At 45.0% G+C, this 17,925-nt stretch overlaps 2 protein-coding genes across 2 annotated transcripts; one reads left to right on the top strand and one right to left on the bottom strand.

Annotated features, from left to right (window-relative positions):
• Positions 1–31: 31 nt before the first annotated feature.
• Positions 32–12,334, bottom strand: HGSNAT (heparan-alpha-glucosaminide N-acetyltransferase). Its single transcript, XM_071556014.1, has 17 exons — positions 11,998–12,334; positions 11,608–11,747; positions 10,982–11,103; positions 10,022–10,091; positions 9,293–9,362; positions 8,127–8,233; positions 7,586–7,662; positions 6,946–6,976; positions 5,963–6,123; positions 5,493–5,602; positions 4,662–4,783; positions 4,151–4,277; positions 3,916–4,002; positions 2,644–2,721; positions 2,460–2,530; positions 2,209–2,321; positions 32–1,192 (listed from the first exon to the last, which is right to left on the bottom strand). The coding sequence occupies exons 1-17, from the start codon at positions 12,244–12,246 to the stop codon at positions 1,011–1,013; spliced, it is 1,917 nt and encodes a 638-aa protein (XP_071412115.1). The 5' UTR covers positions 12,247–12,334; the 3' UTR covers positions 32–1,010.
• POMK (protein O-mannose kinase) lies at positions 12,296–16,866 on the top strand. The gene is made up of 2 exons (XM_071556015.1): positions 12,296–12,896; positions 13,417–16,866. The coding sequence occupies exons 1-2, from the start codon at positions 12,609–12,611 to the stop codon at positions 14,188–14,190; spliced, it is 1,062 nt and encodes a 353-aa protein (XP_071412116.1). The 5' UTR covers positions 12,296–12,608; the 3' UTR covers positions 14,191–16,866.
• Positions 16,867–17,925: the final 1,059 nt, after the last annotated feature.

Genomic DNA, 17,925 nt, shown 5'->3' with positions numbered 1-17,925 from the left:
TCTTTTCATCTTTATACATACACAGAGAACATTGCAAGGTATTTCAGGTTTTTTATTAGCACTAGTTTGGTTTTTAGATTTAGGTCCCTTAGGTAAATCCACATAAAAGGAGGATTGCTTTGAAACAGAGTAATATCCAAGTGATTATACAAAGTCAGTAAGAACTGGCCTTTCTGCACTCCTAGAGTGTAGCACATGAAACTCAGACCTCATCCATGCTAGAGGTATGTAACACAAAGGCCCAGAACATGCACAGATGGGCTGCTAAACATGTAGTAGCAGCCGCCTGCTGATTAATAAGCCAACGGAAGAGATTTTAGGGAGCAGGCTTCAGCAGGATCCTAAACCAAAGGTTTTGGTTCAAGAGCAAATTGGAAGAATATAAGGAAGCATTATCAGCTGAGAGCACCACTTTCCACAGCACGCAGTGACACAGAGGTGCCTCTGAGTAACTGCACCACCACCCCAAGTACAGGGCTGAGGGTGCTGCCAGTGCTCCTATGGAGCCAATGGCCAAGTTAAATGAGTGCCAGTAGCCCGAGAGGCACAGACATGCAACAGGTGCCAAGGATATATGCAAACCCCAGACCACCTGAGCTAGGAGGTTCTGTGTCAGATGCAAGGACTGTTAACCACAGGCCAATTCTGATAATCCCCTGAGTCACCACCCAGATCCCTTGCAGTTCCTTTCCTGAACACCATCAGGCTGTCTTAGACTGCCCAAATGTATGTCAGTTTCTCTTTATGAAGGAGGAAAACCAGTAAAATATTTACATAGACAGAAAACAGAGAGCAACTGTAGACTAGTAAGGTTTTGCTAAACAGGAAAATACTGTCCCTTTAGTCACATAGAAGTCCTGATGACAACTTCATAGCACTGTAAACGTGAACTAGTATCCCTTTTTAGTTCACAGCCTAGCACAAGTGGCAGTGTTTCAGTCTAATTCATATTTCAGGCTCATCCACCTGCCTTGTCAGAATCTAGGCCTGCTACACTTTTACCGCCTCTATCAGATCTTCCAGAATATCCTCCTCCTGTAAAGTAAATATGATATTATGACCCAAAGAGTTGTCCCAGTGAGGTTTTGAGTCAGATGCTCTGCGTGGGATTGGCTGTCTTGCATCTTCCACTTAAAAGGGAAATAGTTTTCAAATACTTCGTGTCCAATGTAGACCAAGATTGAGTTCATCCCTGAAAGGAAGCACAGATCATACCATCTGAAAGAGCAGGCATGAACTTGCTTCAGAGCAAGCAGGCAGAGGCACGCTAGGCTTATAAAAGAGTGGCACAGAGACAACAGCTAATGTTACTTGCCCCAAAGATGCTACATACATGTGTTTTCCAATACAGTCTGGGGGGTTCTTTCCTCTAAAACATTTATTGAAAAGAAATACAAACAACCTTTGTGCTAAATTGAAAATACAACCAAATCAGTATCCTGCAATTATAGTAATAAGGAGAATAATAACAGTTCATGTCTTCAGGGAGGATGAGTGCCAAGCTATCTGGTCAGATCTGTTGCCTTTACAAACAAATGCTGACTGCCCTTCAAAGCTCTGGGATTTCTGGTAGGAGATACAATAGCATGCTGTCACCCTACCCCTTTTCCTGTCCAGACACCAGACACCAAAGCTGCTGAAAGGTCCCCTCTGCTGTGGGTTTGCATTCTGTACCCATGTTTGTTGTGTGTCCAGTGTGGTTAAAACCACAGTGAGATACTTTGGGACACATGCTTATCTAAAATCACAGAGACAGAACCTACAGAGCTGCCCAGGGGATTTCATCTTCCACATCTTCAGAAGTGGTATTACTCTGTTGACAGGCCATTGAGCTTCCCATTACATTACACAAGTCTCAGCAGTCCTTTCCAAAATCAGCTATGAACAACTGTGGTATTTTGCTTGGTACTAGGCAGCTGTTCCTTGGGACCTTAACTCAAGACCAAACTGAGAACAGTCATTAGGCAATAGCAACAGCAGCATCCAGGCCTCATTTAAAGAATTGACTATTCTCTCCTAAATATCTGGTGTCAAGTATCCCAGTTCTATGCAAAGGTTCCCCTCAAGTTAATCATATTGGAATCCTTCAGGTTTCCTCATTCTAAATCCCTACCTCTTTTAAAGAAAAGGGAAGTGCAGAAAACAAAATGATAGCATAAGTGTAGAAAGAACTGGAAGGAATATGTTTCCTGCTGTGATGTTACTGACCTGGGTAGAAAAATGGAGCACCTGACCAGAATTTCTTGACATCCACAAGATAATATATCAGCAATAAGAGGATGAAAGCAAAGCATCCTGTGGTTGTCACATATGATATTGACCTACAAACATTTTCAGTAGAAAGATTAATATTTAGAGAACTATGTGACATAGGTCACAATATATAAAAGGTAGAACATTCTCGAAGGTAAAATAGTACTTTAACAAAATAATACTAAAAGTTGTATTTCTTTGCTTACCATAAATTCTTGTTTATGGGAATAAACCCTTCTTCTTTAGAACATTTTGTCAAGATAGCAGAAATAATTCCCTGAAATAGAAAGTTGCTAAAGAGTATATAATCACTACATGTTTTAGAATAACTAGCTTTGCACTGCATTACAATACAGGTCTGATAAAGAGCTATATATCTATCAGACTTACCATTACTATGCTCCATATGACAAACCGAATCATAATTTGTTTGTGCTGGTCTTTGTAGAACAAGGTAATTTTTCCTGCCTTATACAAAGAATACAAAAAATTTAATTAATGCCCATTAATGTAACTACATTTCAAGAGCCAGATATATTTGACACCCAAGCTAAGACAGAGAATGCAAATAGGATTTGTATGAAGCAAGTGGCTTAAAGGCTCAGAATGAGGACTCTTTGTAAAGAATGAACACAGAAGGGGGGGAAAATTTAAATGCAACCCAATCAGCAGTAGAGGTTCCCCTTTTCTCACTTCCCTGCTATGTTAACACTGAGGAAGGGTGCAAGCAACTTTATTAGGTCAACACAACTGAACTTCAGCTCTGTCTCCCTTAGCAAGGACTGCATGAAGAAACAACACCACAGGCACCCCCAACAGCTTCTCCACAGCACTGTCACACCCTGACCTGCTCAGAGCACTTGTTCCTTTTCATACACCACTAAGAAGTGTGTCCTGACAACGCATTCTTCAGCATTGCTTCTGTTCCAAGCTCTGGTCCACAGAGATTCCCTATCAATTTTCACCCAGTGCTACATGTGGTAACATTCCTTTCCCAGCACAAGAGTTCCAATTTGGTTCACAGCTGCTGCATAGTCAGAAAAGCCAACAGTGACTAACTAGAACTGCATCAAAAAGCATCGTGGTACTATTTAGAATACTATCATATTCTGAACACAGTTGTGAGCTGTGATCTTTTGGTGTGGGTAACACCAATCTGAACACCTGCATTCCTCATGTAAGGGGAGGTAAGCATACTCAGCACCTATGCAGGGGAGTGAATGGTGCACATCAAGCAGAAAATCAGCAATGGGCAACAAATACAGCTGCTACCTTTAAAACCCTTAAAATGAAGCCGTGAAATCTATGCATCTCTTGGCCTTACTTTCCAACGTGGAGAGCCAGCCTACTCCCAGCATAAGCCCAACCTGAAGACAACAACCTTAAAACACATTTCCAGGTGGCTATTTTGCAAACTTCTTGTGTCTGTCCCTTACAAAAACTGAGAAAAAGTCTAGGTGCATATAATGCAAGTTACTCCACGTTTTAGCTTCCACTTCTCCAACACTCACCTCAGGCTAAGTCATCCTGAAAGCATTGCTCTGGAAAAGTTTTTGTTAGAACCAATCTTAGCCTTAAGTAAAGAAACCCAGTTGCCTCCCCACTTCCAAGCTTCCCTCAACTTTTCCCATTATTGCACACAGCCAGAAAGAAAATAGGTACCTGCAGTCCCAAAAATGCCATAACAATGCTATTTATGGTCCCCAGGATCCCTTCAGGATCATACGGCATCGTTGTTTGGTAAATCACCTTAGAGAGAAAACAGTTGTTACAGGGCACCTGAGCAACCAATCTCCTTTCTCTTAAATTCCCTTACATCTATCATTCCCAAGCGCCTCCTGACAGGTATGTTCAGTGCTTACCTGTGGCTTCATACTGCACACCAAAAACTACTTACACTGGAAGAGGGATGTTGATATAAATGCTTTTCTCCAAGAAGCAAACGATCAATGTAACCAGCTGCTCCTCCAGTGCAGTTGGGATAGTTTCCAAAGTCTCCAATGCCCCCAGGACCAAGATAGCCCCTAGGACAGAGGCAAACAGATTATAGCACAGAGTGTTGGTATGCTCCAGCTGCATAGCAGCTGGTCCACTGGACACACTAAATGCTCAGTGTTTTCCCTGGCTAGAGGCACACTTTGATGGCATTGCAATAATCATATTTTATTGTACATAAACCTTGGGGAGATTTTAATGCTGTTCTTTAGATAGAAAGGAAGAATGACATCACCTTTATAACCCCTGGTACTTTAGTACCAAAGTAACATGGTGAATGCTTCCTTTAACCCTGCTGGCCTAAAAGCTCTCCTCTTCATTCTTTCCCTATGGGTAATAAAATGTATTTTCTACTCAGTAGAAGAAAACCAATATGATGCCACACAGAAAGTAGTCCAAGTGCATGGTCTTACCTAGGACAATCTGGCACTGGTAACAAGAAGGTCAGGCAGAGCCAAACCACTTCTAGCATCAGAATGAAAATCCACTGTGGCCAGTAGGGGAGAATATCCTGCAGAGCAGGATACGTTGCTTCCTGCATGAGATGGAGGAAAGGGGGGGATTAGCTGGCAAGTAAAACCCATGTACTTGGGGACAACCTGTACTTCCTGGCAGGCAGTCCCCAAATACAAGAGGGAACTGTTGTCATTACAAAATTGGATTCTGCCAATAGACATTTTCATTTTCAAAAACGATTTTCAGACACTTAGTTACTTGGGGAGGGGAGAGAGGATGGGAAAAAGAAACCAAAACAAAGCCCTTAATGTTTTTTAACTTGGAAAATGTCAAGGAGAATTTTGATTCATTAGTAGAACAAAAGCCTTTTTGGAAAACAGACAGTAGAAAGGCCAAAAAGCAGTACTACTTTCCCCTGCTGTGAAAAAACATTGCCAAAATTAACTGGACAAAACACAGACCACAGGATTCAGCAACAGAGATGCCTGTCCCTGGGCTTCCTTTGGCAATGGAAATGTATCAAAAGTGCCTTGAAGTGCCTGCTTCTAAACACCATCTGAACGGGTTGGTGAAATCTTCAAATACAGCAAGGCTAGATGTGATAAAATGCAGACTGGGACACTGAAGGGTACAGGTTCCCCAAATTTTTTACCAGGTCACTGCACTACACATCAGGCAAGATGCTACATGTTTTTGCATCATTTCTCATGTGTTCTTTGTGCCCAAACAAGAGCAAGGGCTCCCAAACCCTACTCCAGTATCAGGTGTCATCTCCCCACATAACTCACCCAGGTGCCACTCTCAGCTCTTGTAAATAGGAGTTCGAGAGCAGCAACCACCAGGTATGTCAATCCCAGCCTCTGGAGCACTCCAGGAATACGTAGATTATCCCAGGACACTGAAAAACACACAAGCAATGTCAAAGAGCAGACACAGGCTCCTTTGTAAATATGAAAGCTACCCTTCTCCAGGGAGAACTGAGACCCACTGCATCTGCAGGTAACAAGGGACACCTCCACTCTGCTCTGCCAACTTTCTGTAAATCATAATCCTGGGAAAGTCACTACATCAGAGGATAAACAGTGACCAGCACAGGGGTCTAAGAGAGAATTGCATCAGCGCAGAACTGAAAAGCACTCTACAGGATACTATCAAACTGCCCCATATAGCAAGGCTGACACTCTTTTTGCAACAGCCCAACCAAGGAGGCAGGAACAACAGTTGCAGAAATGCAAGGAAGAGAGCAAGTTCCACTCACAGGGTCCAAGGCAGTAATTGGGATTCACAATTATGATTCCCAATAGGATTAGCAGAAAACTCCTCCAGAGAATCTTCCTGAGCACCTTCCACTTCGAACTTTCCCACCTCAGCATGGAGCTCAGTGACAATGCTATTGATGTCCCCATGATGAACACAAACCTGGAGAACCAGAGAAGATGGCAAAGGGAGCTGAAAGATGTCTCTATCATGTGTGTGACAGCAAACACTAAAACTAAGTAAGCAGCCTTCATTAGCCCCAAAAAATGCATGCACTGAGTGGAACTAGACAACTTTATTTCCTCTGTTCGCAGCCTACTAAGCTTGCACGATGGGACCCTTCCACCTTTTTCAGTGGTCAGTTGAGGCAGGGCTGTAATTGCATTCTGGTCTTTTTCCAGCAATTCATACACTACCAAAAAATGCCATTACTCAAATCAGCATCTTCACAGCAGTAAAACACAAGCTGCAAATCTATGATTCAAATTCAGAACTGATCCAGTCCTCCCCTCTAGGTTTGGTTTACAGTCCAAGACCAGATCCCACGTCCAAGAGTAACCACAAGCAGTGTGAAGAAGCATGCTAGGGGCAGTTGGGATAATTACTTTCCCATAAGAATTGTTAGCTTAATCCAAAATGTACTGGGCTATCTTATCTACGGATACACATCAGTCCAGCTTTGAATCTTGCCATATTGACTGCCTTCAACACAGTAGCATGGCAATGAGCTTCTCAGGGATACTGCACTTCCAATGTGTGTGGGAGGAAAGATGTGAGGACCAAAACCACTTTGCTCTTCTACTTTCTGCTGGTTCATAAGAACTTTGTTGTTATCTGAAGGGGCAGATTGCTATTAACTGTTGAACACAAATTTACCCCTCCAAATACATTTCCACTTGGAGGCAAGGTGCACGCAATGTTCTCCTTGCAACCCTTAATATGAAGAATCACTTGAGACAAGAACTATTCTTCAGGAAAACTTACCATGGAAACACCAGATCCGCCACAGTTAATCCTACAGAGAGATACAAAGGAGCACATTATTGATCTTAAACCCTCCCTAAATTTTAATAAAATTATTGTTGAGTTTCTAGAGGAATTGCAGGTTGCTTGCAATTATTTCATGTCTCAGAATCTAAAACATGTTATAAACAAAACTTACAAACAACTTAACATCTTGCTTCATCGCTTTTACCACTCTTCAAGAATAGAGTCAGAACTAATTGCTGTGCCTTGGGAAAGATTTTAGGGGTGGGATCCTTGCTATTCTCCACTAGGGTAGGACAAGGCCTGACTCCTTCCCCATCAGCTTCCCAGTCAAGGCATTATGTTTTTACAGCACTGAACAACATCAGCTTGAGTGTGGTTAAAGCTATGATTGTGTGTCACACACAAAAAGTTTACACACAGATTGTGATGTGAAACCATCCCGTCACTGTGTGATGGGTAGGACTATACACTGCTTTGCCCATTAACCTAACAGACCAGATACCCTGCAGAAGCAAACAGGCACAGCATCCCAGCCTCCAGCTGAGCAACAGTGCACCGCAGCAGCTGGAAGGCTAACCATATCTAGATACTGCTGCAGTTAAAACCCAGATTAACTGTCTCAATTGTACTTTACCATTCCAGCTCTCATGTTTGAAGAACCAGTATTTTCCTCCTCCATAGTTAACAAACACCATAATTACAAGACAGAGCCTAAAAAGACAACAAAACCACAAAGCATCGCATGTCAATGAAATACATATATATGAACACAAAGTTAATATTTACCCCCACTGAAATATTTCTGTGAGATCTGGTTTATTTTATTTTAAAGCAAGATTTCCAAGGTTTCCAACAAGGTTTCCAGCTTTACCAAGCAGGAAGCAGTGTAAAGATCATGGGTGGTAGCAAACCAAAGTAAGCTCCTTCACATAGCATTTTCACACTCAACACGTTGTTCTTTTGCACCCTTTGACACAACTTCAATGTTACCTCAAACTAGATCAACTGCAAAGTGTTTTGGAAATTCTGAGAACTAAAACCTGTATTAACTTCCAAGTAAAACAGACCACCTTGAACTGTCCATCTGCTATATATTTCCATGCACTGTCAAGCCACCATTGGAAAAATCTCATTCCCCTTGAAAGAGCTGCTTTTGAGCAAGCTCTTATGCTCACCCTCGGAACGTGTCAAGGGAATGCAGCCGCTGCTGAGAGGCCGTGCTCCATGAATGAGGGGCAGGATCACAGTTAATGGAGTCTGTTGTGTTTGGGGATCCGAGCTCCTTTGGGAACAAAGCAGATACATGAAGGGCAAGTCAGCAGCTGCACCGGCTGCCTAGGGAACAGAGGTCAGCAAACTGCAAACTTTCACATACTCTCTCTTTATTCTCCCTGTCTTCCTTTTGTTTGTTTCCCCATTTGCTACTTCTAACCTCTTTCTGGCTCTACCATATTGCAATAATGTTTGCAGGTAGAAGCAAAAATGCAGGGAAAAAAGCCTGTGCTTGAGACTCATGAGAGCTGGGTCCAGTCCAAATCAGCCAGAGACTTGCCATCACTGCGAATACTGTTTTACAACAGAGCAGATCCCGTTGCTGACCCTCAAAGAGGATCCATCCCATCCCACCCCACCAACACTTGTCTGGCACCACAGCGAGACCATTTTGAGAGCTAAACCAGCAGAAAATAAATCCTTTTAAATGCAGGAGTAGCTTCTATGCAATTGAGTTTCTTAAACTACTCTGATCAGCTCCAGTGCCAGCATAAAGAAGCAGACATCACTGTATCACAGCTATAGAGATGAACAACTACAAGAATTTCTGCAGAGTTCTGCTTCCAAGTCTTTTTATTCTAGACAGGTTTGGACCTCCTAGATGTGAAGCCCAGACTATAATCTAGATTCTAGTACAAAATGAGGCTCATGTAGAAATGCCAGTTCCAGGGGTACCAGAGAAATTTTGGCTTCAGTTTCTTGCTGAAATTCCTTCTGTGCTGGAAGCAGACATGAAGGCTGTCATTTTTTCCCTTCACTTACACTGTCTGTTAGAAGGCGACAGTATTTTCAAAAACATGTCTGCTTCAAGGGAACTAAAGAGAGTACAAAGATGTATGTTCAAAATTTACAAGAGGTCTAAAGGGAATCCACGAAACTTGCATGGAAACCCATTTGAACATTCTTCATTGACATAAAATTGCCTGACATCAATACAAGATTTGCCAAGGAGAACACACACAAGGGGGAGATGATTAGTAATACACAAGTCCCCAGATGTCCAGACAGTGTGTGTTCTTCGAGATGAAAACACTACACAATGCAAACTAAAGATAGTGCAGTCACTCACAGAATTAATCAGACGATCAGTTTCTCTGGGGTTCAGCTTCTTGTAAACCCAGTTTCTAACTGGATCAATTCTGAAAAAAATCAGTAATAGTTTAAAACACAAAACAAGAACTATTTTAGTCAATTTCATCTTAACAGCAACTATTTAGCAGCATAAATCAAAAGTTGGGACAGTCCCTATTTTTGTTTTCACAGCTCACATACATTGTCCTGAGATTCAGCCAGTACCTAGGATCTCAGTTAAGTCCAGCTGTGTAATTACACTGACACAAGCTCATGTTTGGGGGTTTTATTCTTAGGTTGTGTGCAGACAAGGATGACTCACACCACTGAGTACACAGGACGGAAGGTTGCACATGCCACACACACTTAGGTCCCACTGACTTGGATTACTGATTCAGGGCTAGACCCAAAAAACAAGTCACAGGAGGGTGAGGCAGAGTGTGCATGAGCTTACAGTGGACATCAGCTGTCCTGCAGTAACTGCTTTGCACACAAGCTAACAAGGCTGCAAGACAGCCCTCAAGCAAAATCACTGTGAATTCATTATTGCATCACGTCACTGTGAATTCATTATTGCACAGACAGCTACCACAGTGTAACTGGCACAGGGTGTGATGATCTGCAAGCACGGCTACAAGTGGGACTCTGAAGCATTACCACACTATCTCTTGTGGTTTTAAACCGGCAGCCCCATATCACATGTGAGGAGGAATTTCTGTTCACTTACTTCATAAAAAGGCGCACGACAATCAGGACAGCGAGGATCCCACTGTAAACCAGGAAAGCAAAGAGAATAGCTGCATAGAAAGAGAAGAACACAACTCTATAAATGACCTAACAAAACCATTCAACAACTGGGCTTGACCAAGCGTGACACAGACATGGCAAAAATTCCAGCCCACCAATCATCACACCACCTTCTCCATGCAATATGCATCCCCAGCCTGAGTTGCAGAGGGGAAGAAAAACCCCAGCAAAACACTTGTTGGCACAAAAAAAGACAAAGAAAACTGCACTTCATCACAATAGCGAAAGAAGAGTTGATGCGCTGTATGTTCTGATGAATAAAACTAGGGAGTTTAAAACAGCCTCAACATGATGGAGACAGGGGAGAAGGCAATACACCAAGTTTGCAGGCATGGAGAATTTCTCTTTACAGCTGGGAAACTGGAAGGACTGAAGAATAATGTAATGTAAAGGAAAAGAATGGAAGAGTTGTAGAGTTTGAAATGGCCCTGGAAAAGACATGAACCGAAAAGGAAAATATCACGTTTAAAACTAAAAGCACAAAAACAAAAAAAATTCAAACACTGTGCAAACTGTTTCAAATTTTTGTGAGAGAAGCAAGACAGAGGGAAGAAGAGGGAGGATTCTGTGTACATACATAAACATGCGGGGAAACAGAAAGCAGCTATGAAAACATCTCCCTCTGGACACATACCCAGATTTTTCTGGACTAATTCCTTCAGCAAAAAGGGGGGCATAGCATGTATCACATGAAGAGGCCTGATCCTGGTCAGAGCCTCAAACGGGTGTATAAAACGTAAGGATGCAAGATGTTGAGAGGGGCAAGCCCAAGACAACTCTTCAGCACAGCACGAGCGGCTGCACAGGTCTCTGAGGAAGCTGGTTTTACTGGAAGACATGCAAGATGTAGAATGAAAGGGAAAACCAGAGCATTACATACGGAGGTAGCTGTTGATTGGGCCTTCATTGATGGTAAGGTCACAAGAAACAGTTTTGGTGCTTGCATTTAGGGTCTTTACCACAAGGGAATAATTGCCAAACTCTCCAAAATGATACTGAACCCTGCAAAGGATAAAGGAAATGAAACTTGCGGAGCCATCACCTCTACATGCAGGTACCACAGCAGAATTTAGCAGGGCTGTAAGCCTGAATGCTTCAGGAAAGGCAAGACAAAAACTTGGATTAACTGTGATCCAGAAAACAGCTTGTCTTTGCCAAGCCCAACACCCTTCCATAGCCCAACACCAATTCTTTAGCACACATGCATTGCCATCATTTGTCTTCTTGAACTACAGACTCCCTGCAAGAGAAACCAGGTGCCTGAACATGCTCCCTCAGTGAACACCATTCTGACTCCTGCTCGCCCCTAGATCCTTTCAGCACAATTACAACAGATGCCACTGTGACAGCAGTGGGGCAAAGACTGAACTGTAAGTCTAAACTATTGGGAAAAAGGGGCTGTGAGCAGGCAATAAACAGGCACATGGCTCCAAGGGAAAGGAAAATAAACCAATGCAAAACATAGGATAGAGTTATCCATGTATTCCCTGGGGCCAGACCACGTACTTGCAGAGCTCTCTGTCACCCACAGAGCTGTTGAGCACCAGGGTGAGTGGATGCTGGGTATCAACCATTACCGACGCCGTGCCTGGTTTTCTCAGACTCCCGTTGCTTGGTGGGACAAATGCCAGGAACTGATACAAGCACTGTGGAAAAGGAGGGTGAAGGGAGCGCATTAGTGCCAACGGAGAAAGGGGCTCCTGCCTCGCATGGTGGCCAAGACAAGGGAAGATGCCACGGGGCCAGAGCAGCTCCTGCTGCGGGAATTGCCAGCGTGCTGCTCGGAGCTGGAACCGAAGCCACGGGGAGCCGGTGGAGAAGCCGAGCAGCCCCGCCGAGGGCCGGGCCGTCTGGAGCGGCGGCCGGGGGGTACCCCAGCCCGGCACAGCTCCTCACCTGGTGGCAGGAGCCGGAGCGGGCGGCGAGGCCCAGGCCCGGCGCGGGCAGCTCGTTGCGGACGAGCAGCAGAGCCTGGTCCATCCGCCCCGGCGGCCGCCGCTCCGCTGCCGCCGCCCCGCCGTGGGGCCCGGGCGCGCTGCGGTCGGGCGAACCCTGCCCGTCGGGCTGTGTGAGGCCCGGCGCCATGAGCAGCGCGCCCAGCGCCGCCGCCACTGCGGCCGTCAGCCCCGCCGCCGCCGCCGCCATCGCGCCCCGCTCCGCCCCGGGGCGGTGCCGCCACCACCCCCGCCCCGCACGCAGCGCTGCCCGGAGCTGCCCGGCGCTTTCCGGGGTCAGGCGTCCCTCCCCGGCGCAGCCACCAACTCGGGACCGCCCGCTCGGAAAACCGGGAGGCTGCACAGTGAGGCGAGCGTCGAACTCGAAGCCGCCCTTGGCAAGTCCCGCCGCCAGGCGTGGCCTCTCTCGGCAGGCTGCGGGCTCGGGGCGACGCTGCCGGCGCGGCCGCGGGGCAGCAGGGCCGCATAAAGCTCCGCAGGCGTTCATTCCCCCACTGGGAAGAGCGTCCTGCTTAGCCTCCGTCTTTCACGGAAAATGCAGAGGGCACGGCCATGGAAAAGAAACCTCACTTCGCTAGGAGGGAGTTTCTTCCCAGAGAGGTGACGTCCATCTCTCTGGCATTACTGCTTGTGGCCGTCCTGCTCCTTAATGCCCTTCTCTACCTCTACCTCAGCAAGTTTGACAGCTCATCGGGACGTGCCGAAACGGACCCTGGTCTCTGCCCCTTTGGGCACTTCAAATTGGGCGCGGTGAAAAATTGTTCCCCGTGGCTTTCCTGCGAGGCCATAAATAGGGAAGTCAGGAAACTCAAGTGTGTTGGTGAAGGTGCTGTGAAAAAGGTGAGTTTGGTTTTCCTTTCTTTTCCCGTGTGGATAAAGGGCTTTCACAGTTTGCTGGCTAATTAGTGCCCATATTGCTGTTATGACTATCCTCACAGCAGCTAACTACTGTAGGCATCCAGGAGCACATGGCCACTGATAAGGTGAACAGAACAGGTAGGAGGTCATGACCTGGGCCACTTCTCTGACACCAAATGACAACCAGCTACACAAGCAAAATCAGAGAGGTCAGTGAAGCACTTGTGAAGCATGGTGCAATCATGGCCAAGTAAGACTGGCTGTTTGGATGGTATGAAATAACTCTTCTGCACTGCCCATTCCAAAGAAAACTTAGGAAATTGTGATGTCATTATAACATTGGTAAGGGCTTGCTGGGACAGGTACATGGTCCTACCTAGGGCCTTACTTGGTGACAGCAATTTGCAGTTGTGACTAAGCATCACAGATGTCAGCAGCAGCCGGTAGCAGTTCATAGAAGAAGGTTCTCCACATGTCTTACATGTCTCTTGTGTGTTCTCAGGTCTTTCTTTCTGAATGGAAGGAAAACAAAGTGGTCCTTTCACAGCTCACCAACTCAGAGCTGAAGGAGGACTTTCTCCACGGACTAAAAATGCTGAAAGCACTTCAGAGCAAGCACGTTGTCCGGCTGCTTGGCTACTGTGAGCAGCAGTTCACAATCCTCACTGAATACCATCCTCTTGGCTCCCTAAGGGGCCTGAATGAAACTCTACACATTCCCAAATACAAGGACATGAATACATGGCGTCACAGGTTGATGCTTGCTATAGACTATGTGAGTGTCATTCGTTACCTGCACAGCAGCCCCCTGGGCACCTTAGTGATGTGTGACTCAAATGACCTGGACAAGGTCCTCTCTCAGTATCTCCTAACAAGTGACTTTCACATCCTGGTGAATGATTTGGACGCTTTGCCTCTTGTGAACAGGAGTGCTGGCAGGCTGGTGAAGTGCGGTCATCGGGAGCTGCAGGGTGAGTTTGTAGCTCCTGAACAGCGTTGGCCCTATGGAGAAGATGTGCCATTCGAAGATGAACTCATGCCTCCCTATGATGAGAAGACAGACATCTGGAAAATCCCAGATGTCTCCAATTTTTTGTTGGGCCATGTTGAAGGAAGTGACATTGTACGACTGCATTTATTTGACATCCATGCAGCATGTAAGAAGGAGGACCCGGCAGAACGGCCTTCTGCCCGAGAGGTCTCAGACACCTACAGGAAAGTTTTAGCTCTGCTTATTCGGGAGACAGCCATGGCTGGTACTAGGGAAATGTTATAGTGAATCATGAAGCAAACAACAGAATGAAGTTGATGTCCTTCCTATTTATGTAGGTTGTCTGAAGGGCAAAACCTGTGTCCCCAGAACTGAGAAGAAAAGAACAACTGAACTTATACCTTTTGATTGAAAAAAAAAAATCCACCCAATCCTAGAGTTCTGCAAGCTTTCCATTGATATGTGTAATCTGTTCCTGGAAAAGGAGAGGGAGAAATGAAATTGTGTGGATGCGTGGAAAATTGGTTCCTTAAGAAATAATAAGTACTCTTGCAACAGTTACACAAAAAATATTTTTAAATTACAGAAAAGGCATTAAAATAAAATATTGGTCCACTTCAACTGGTTGGCAGAGGACTGGAGAGCAGAGACCATGGATGCCCCCCACAAGCTTTGTGCTGGTTCCTGTGGCTTTGGCCCATGTTATGTCCACAAAGCCCTCATCCACTTTTCCACGGAGTAAAAGCAATGGTCACTCAGAAAGGAATATCCCAGTTCACTTCAGATTTCCGTGAGCACCAGTGCCAGAGCCCCAGTGGTAATCTCTTCCTGCTGGATGAGGAATAAGTTGGTTTTGGATACGTGTGGCCATTGCTCTTGGGCCCTGTATCCCACACCAGCAAGCATGTGGCCACTTTTGTAAGTAAGCAGATGATGCAGATCCTGAAGAGTCTCCTTACAGATACATGCTCTTGGTTTTCAAACCTTTGTCCCATGGTATTCTCAGATAGGCTCTTTAGAGATGAAGCTGTAAAACATGAGTCTCTCGCTCTTCTTTAATCCACAGAAATCCTGAACACTTTGGAGGAGAGCTGAAGGGTATGTTTTTTTCATTTTCTTGTTGTTGCTGAGTGTCATCGTAACTTGATGGAAGATAGGAGAACAGGGAACTGAAAGAGAAAAGTAACTTCCCTTCACAGTAATCAGCATTAAACATGAGCTTTGGAAAAGAAAAGCCCTGTATTCAGAGCATACAACTCATGTTGAATTCAAAGCCCACTGAACATAAAGAAAGACTACTAAAAAGCAGTCATGTTCCTTGTTAGGAAAAATCTGTGGTACCTACATGGCTGTTAGAGCCTGGTACCAAAAGCTGGAGAGGAAGAATAATGATACCTTAATTGAGGAGCAGGCTCAGTTTGATGGGACTGGGATCTGGGATAGCATGAATGAGAAATGTGGGCTCTAGCATTGTGCACCTGAGGACTTTCTGTGCTGTGGACAAGGTCTTTGAAAGACCTAAGGGCCCAAGATGACTTTAATGTTTTGACTTGAGAGGTGATCTGTAAACAGAGAAGTACATGGTCCTTTCTGCTGAAGAGTTTGGTTCAATTCTTTTCTGTGCTGCTGCACCTAAACAAGCCATTTTATGACTGCACTGAGAACATGCAGTCAGTTCATATATGTAATGTTCAAATCCTGGTACCAAAATTTTATTATAAATGGGAAAACTTTACTGAAAATTAGTAAATTCATACCTGATATCATATAATGCCACCAGGAGCCCTTTAAAGGCTGCTGATTATGGTTTTCCCTCTGAAAAGTCTGTTTTTAACTTTTGCACTTTTTCACTTGTGCAGTCTTTCCTTGCAGCTTTCCTGCTCAGGTGGTCAGGAGGCAAAGCTGAGAAGTCAGGGTCTCCAAAAGGGACCAGTGATTTTGGATGCTTAGTTTTGTTTTGAACTTTGTCTCAAAACACCTAAAAGAAGACTGGGGAAAAAGAATGCTCTGGCTGTTGTAAATGCATCATCCAGCCCATGAACTCTTCAGTTGTTTGTATTAAGGCTAGAGGTCTACAGTTCCAGCATGAATCCAGGATGTGCAACAGCTCCTTGAAGCCAGGGATCAGGCTTTGAAGGGCCAAGAGTCAAATGTTTTGCATATTTCCCTCACAATAACTTGTTACCTTTTGTTAGCCTTCATGTACACTTGAAAGGAAATTCTTCATCTGATAACTGAATAAACATCCCATTTTTTTTTTATGAAAGTAGCAAGGACAGACAAGAAGAACCTGCCAAGCTTATGCTGGTCTCTCTTGGTTAAGACAAGCTTTTTTGGGGATTCTTTCTCTGTTGTGTACTGTTGCACCTTGCAAACAGCCATACTAGCTTCACAGAGTGAAAAAAACATGAGGACACATTCTGGTTCTGTAAAACCATCTTGCCATGGAGATGTCTCTCTCCGTTCCTGGAGAAAATAAATGTTTTAAGAATAGATGTTTCTCTAAATATTCACCCTAAGCAGTAGGTTCTCCACATGTCTCTTCCCCATTCCCTCTTCTACAGCCTGTGTGTTGTCCACATTGTATTTCCACAGGAATAAATTACATGTGTTCTGAATACAGCATTATGGAGCGCAGTTTCTTTTTTGAGATGTTTCTGTCTATGAGGCAACACTAGATGGCAGCACGAAGGTCAGTTTAGCATTAGTTATTAGCAGTTGCAGCCTCTCATGCCCAAACATAGCCAGAATTTGGTCTTGAAGCCAGTATTTTCCTAGCAAACTTCCATAAGCCCCTTAAATATCTCATTGTGTTTGCATCAGTGAGTCTAAAATAACAGGACAGATAGATATAAGGGCTGTTATAAGAGCTACTAATTTGTTCATGGTATTTGTGTACTTTACTGTTTGCATGTCACCTCCTTCCAGTCTTTCAGTAAAATCAGACATTTGGACCCTGTGCATCTTTCTGTTCTTCCCTGCTAATCCCTTCCACAATCTCAGGATAGCATGAATCCTGTCCTTCCCACATTTCCAGTTTCTTTTCCCTTAAAGAGAAGAGGCAAGGCCTCCCAGGGAGGGAAAAAGTCAGGACAGCCCTACATGCTGTTGTCTCCCCTCTTTCCAGTTCTCTTTCCTGGGCATTCCAGTTTTTACCACCAATGACAGCCTTTGATAAACATTCAGGGGCTTTACTGCCTCAGTACAAGGAGCTCTTCTATATCTAGTGGAAAACATCAAAAGATGGAAGGCAGGAAGAGTCCTGTTCACAACTGGAAGCCCGCAAGCTCTAGACCAGTGAATATGACCTCTCCTGCTAAAACCACTGCCACAGCTCTGCCTAACCTCAACAACAGCTGCTGGTTCTTATCTCAGGCTGAGATCAAGGGTCCCACATTGCCTGTCCTTCCCACAGAGATACTCAAGATACTTCTCTGGGGTGGTTATTACCATGTTTCCTATTGTATCCCTGTTCTTTCATCCCAAAAGTCCAGTCAAAGCAGCTGCACAAAGATGCACAAGGACGACAGCTACTAGTGCTCACCTCCTTCAGAAAACTTCAAACGATGTTCCCCAAGCCACCCTAGTGGGGGCAGTGTGAAGGTAGACATGATGCCAGTCATTCCAGGGCTTTTGCTTGCTGCCATCACCAAGATGAAGGACCTGGGTCTGGCCCCTTTCCAAGGACAGGACAACCCTTTTGCTGAGATCAGTGTCTTTAACCACCTTGCCCTTCCCTTTTGAGCATTGCCTCCTCTGCCATCTTTGCAGCAGTCCCACTGCACATCCTGATCCCTCTGCTCCCAGCCAGCTGCTAGACAAAGAATCAAAGCAGAAACCATCTCCCAGACTCAGGAAATAGCACCTGGGTCCTGGACTGAACTCTCCTGGGACACTGCTGTGCCAGCAGTGGAGCCCTCAGGGAGACCTAGGACTTGCTGTAGCTGAGCCTGCTTAGAGTCTGGCTGCATGTGCCAATTGTGTCAGGGCACCTGGACCCACTACTGTTATGGTATGCTC

This window comes from Pithys albifrons, chromosome 5 (genome assembly GCF_047495875.1).
Source record: "Pithys albifrons albifrons isolate INPA30051 chromosome 5, PitAlb_v1, whole genome shotgun sequence".
NCBI classification, from domain to species: Eukaryota; Metazoa; Chordata; class Aves; order Passeriformes; family Thamnophilidae; genus Pithys; species Pithys albifrons.
Note: the sequence above shows the minus strand (reverse complement) of the source record. Positions and strands in the feature narration are given on the sequence as shown.

Coding starts and splice junctions, on each gene's coding strand:
- HGSNAT (XM_071556014.1), bottom strand. CDS start 12,246: ATGGCGGCGGCGGCGGCGGGGCTGACGGCCGCAGTGGCGGCGGCGCTG. Junction 9,363..10,021: donor GTCGTGCGCCTTTTTATGAA/GTAAGTGAACAG, acceptor GATTTTTTTCAG/AATTGATCCAGTTAGAAACT. Junction 6,977..7,585: donor CAAACATGAGAGCTGGAATG/GTAAAGTACAAT, acceptor ATCTCTCTGTAG/GATTAACTGTGGCGGATCTG.
- POMK (XM_071556015.1), top strand. CDS start 12,609: ATGGAAAAGAAACCTCACTTCGCTAGGAGGGAGTTTCTTCCCAGAGAG. Junction 12,897..13,416: donor GTGAAGGTGCTGTGAAAAAG/GTGAGTTTGGTT, acceptor GTGTGTTCTCAG/GTCTTTCTTTCTGAATGGAA.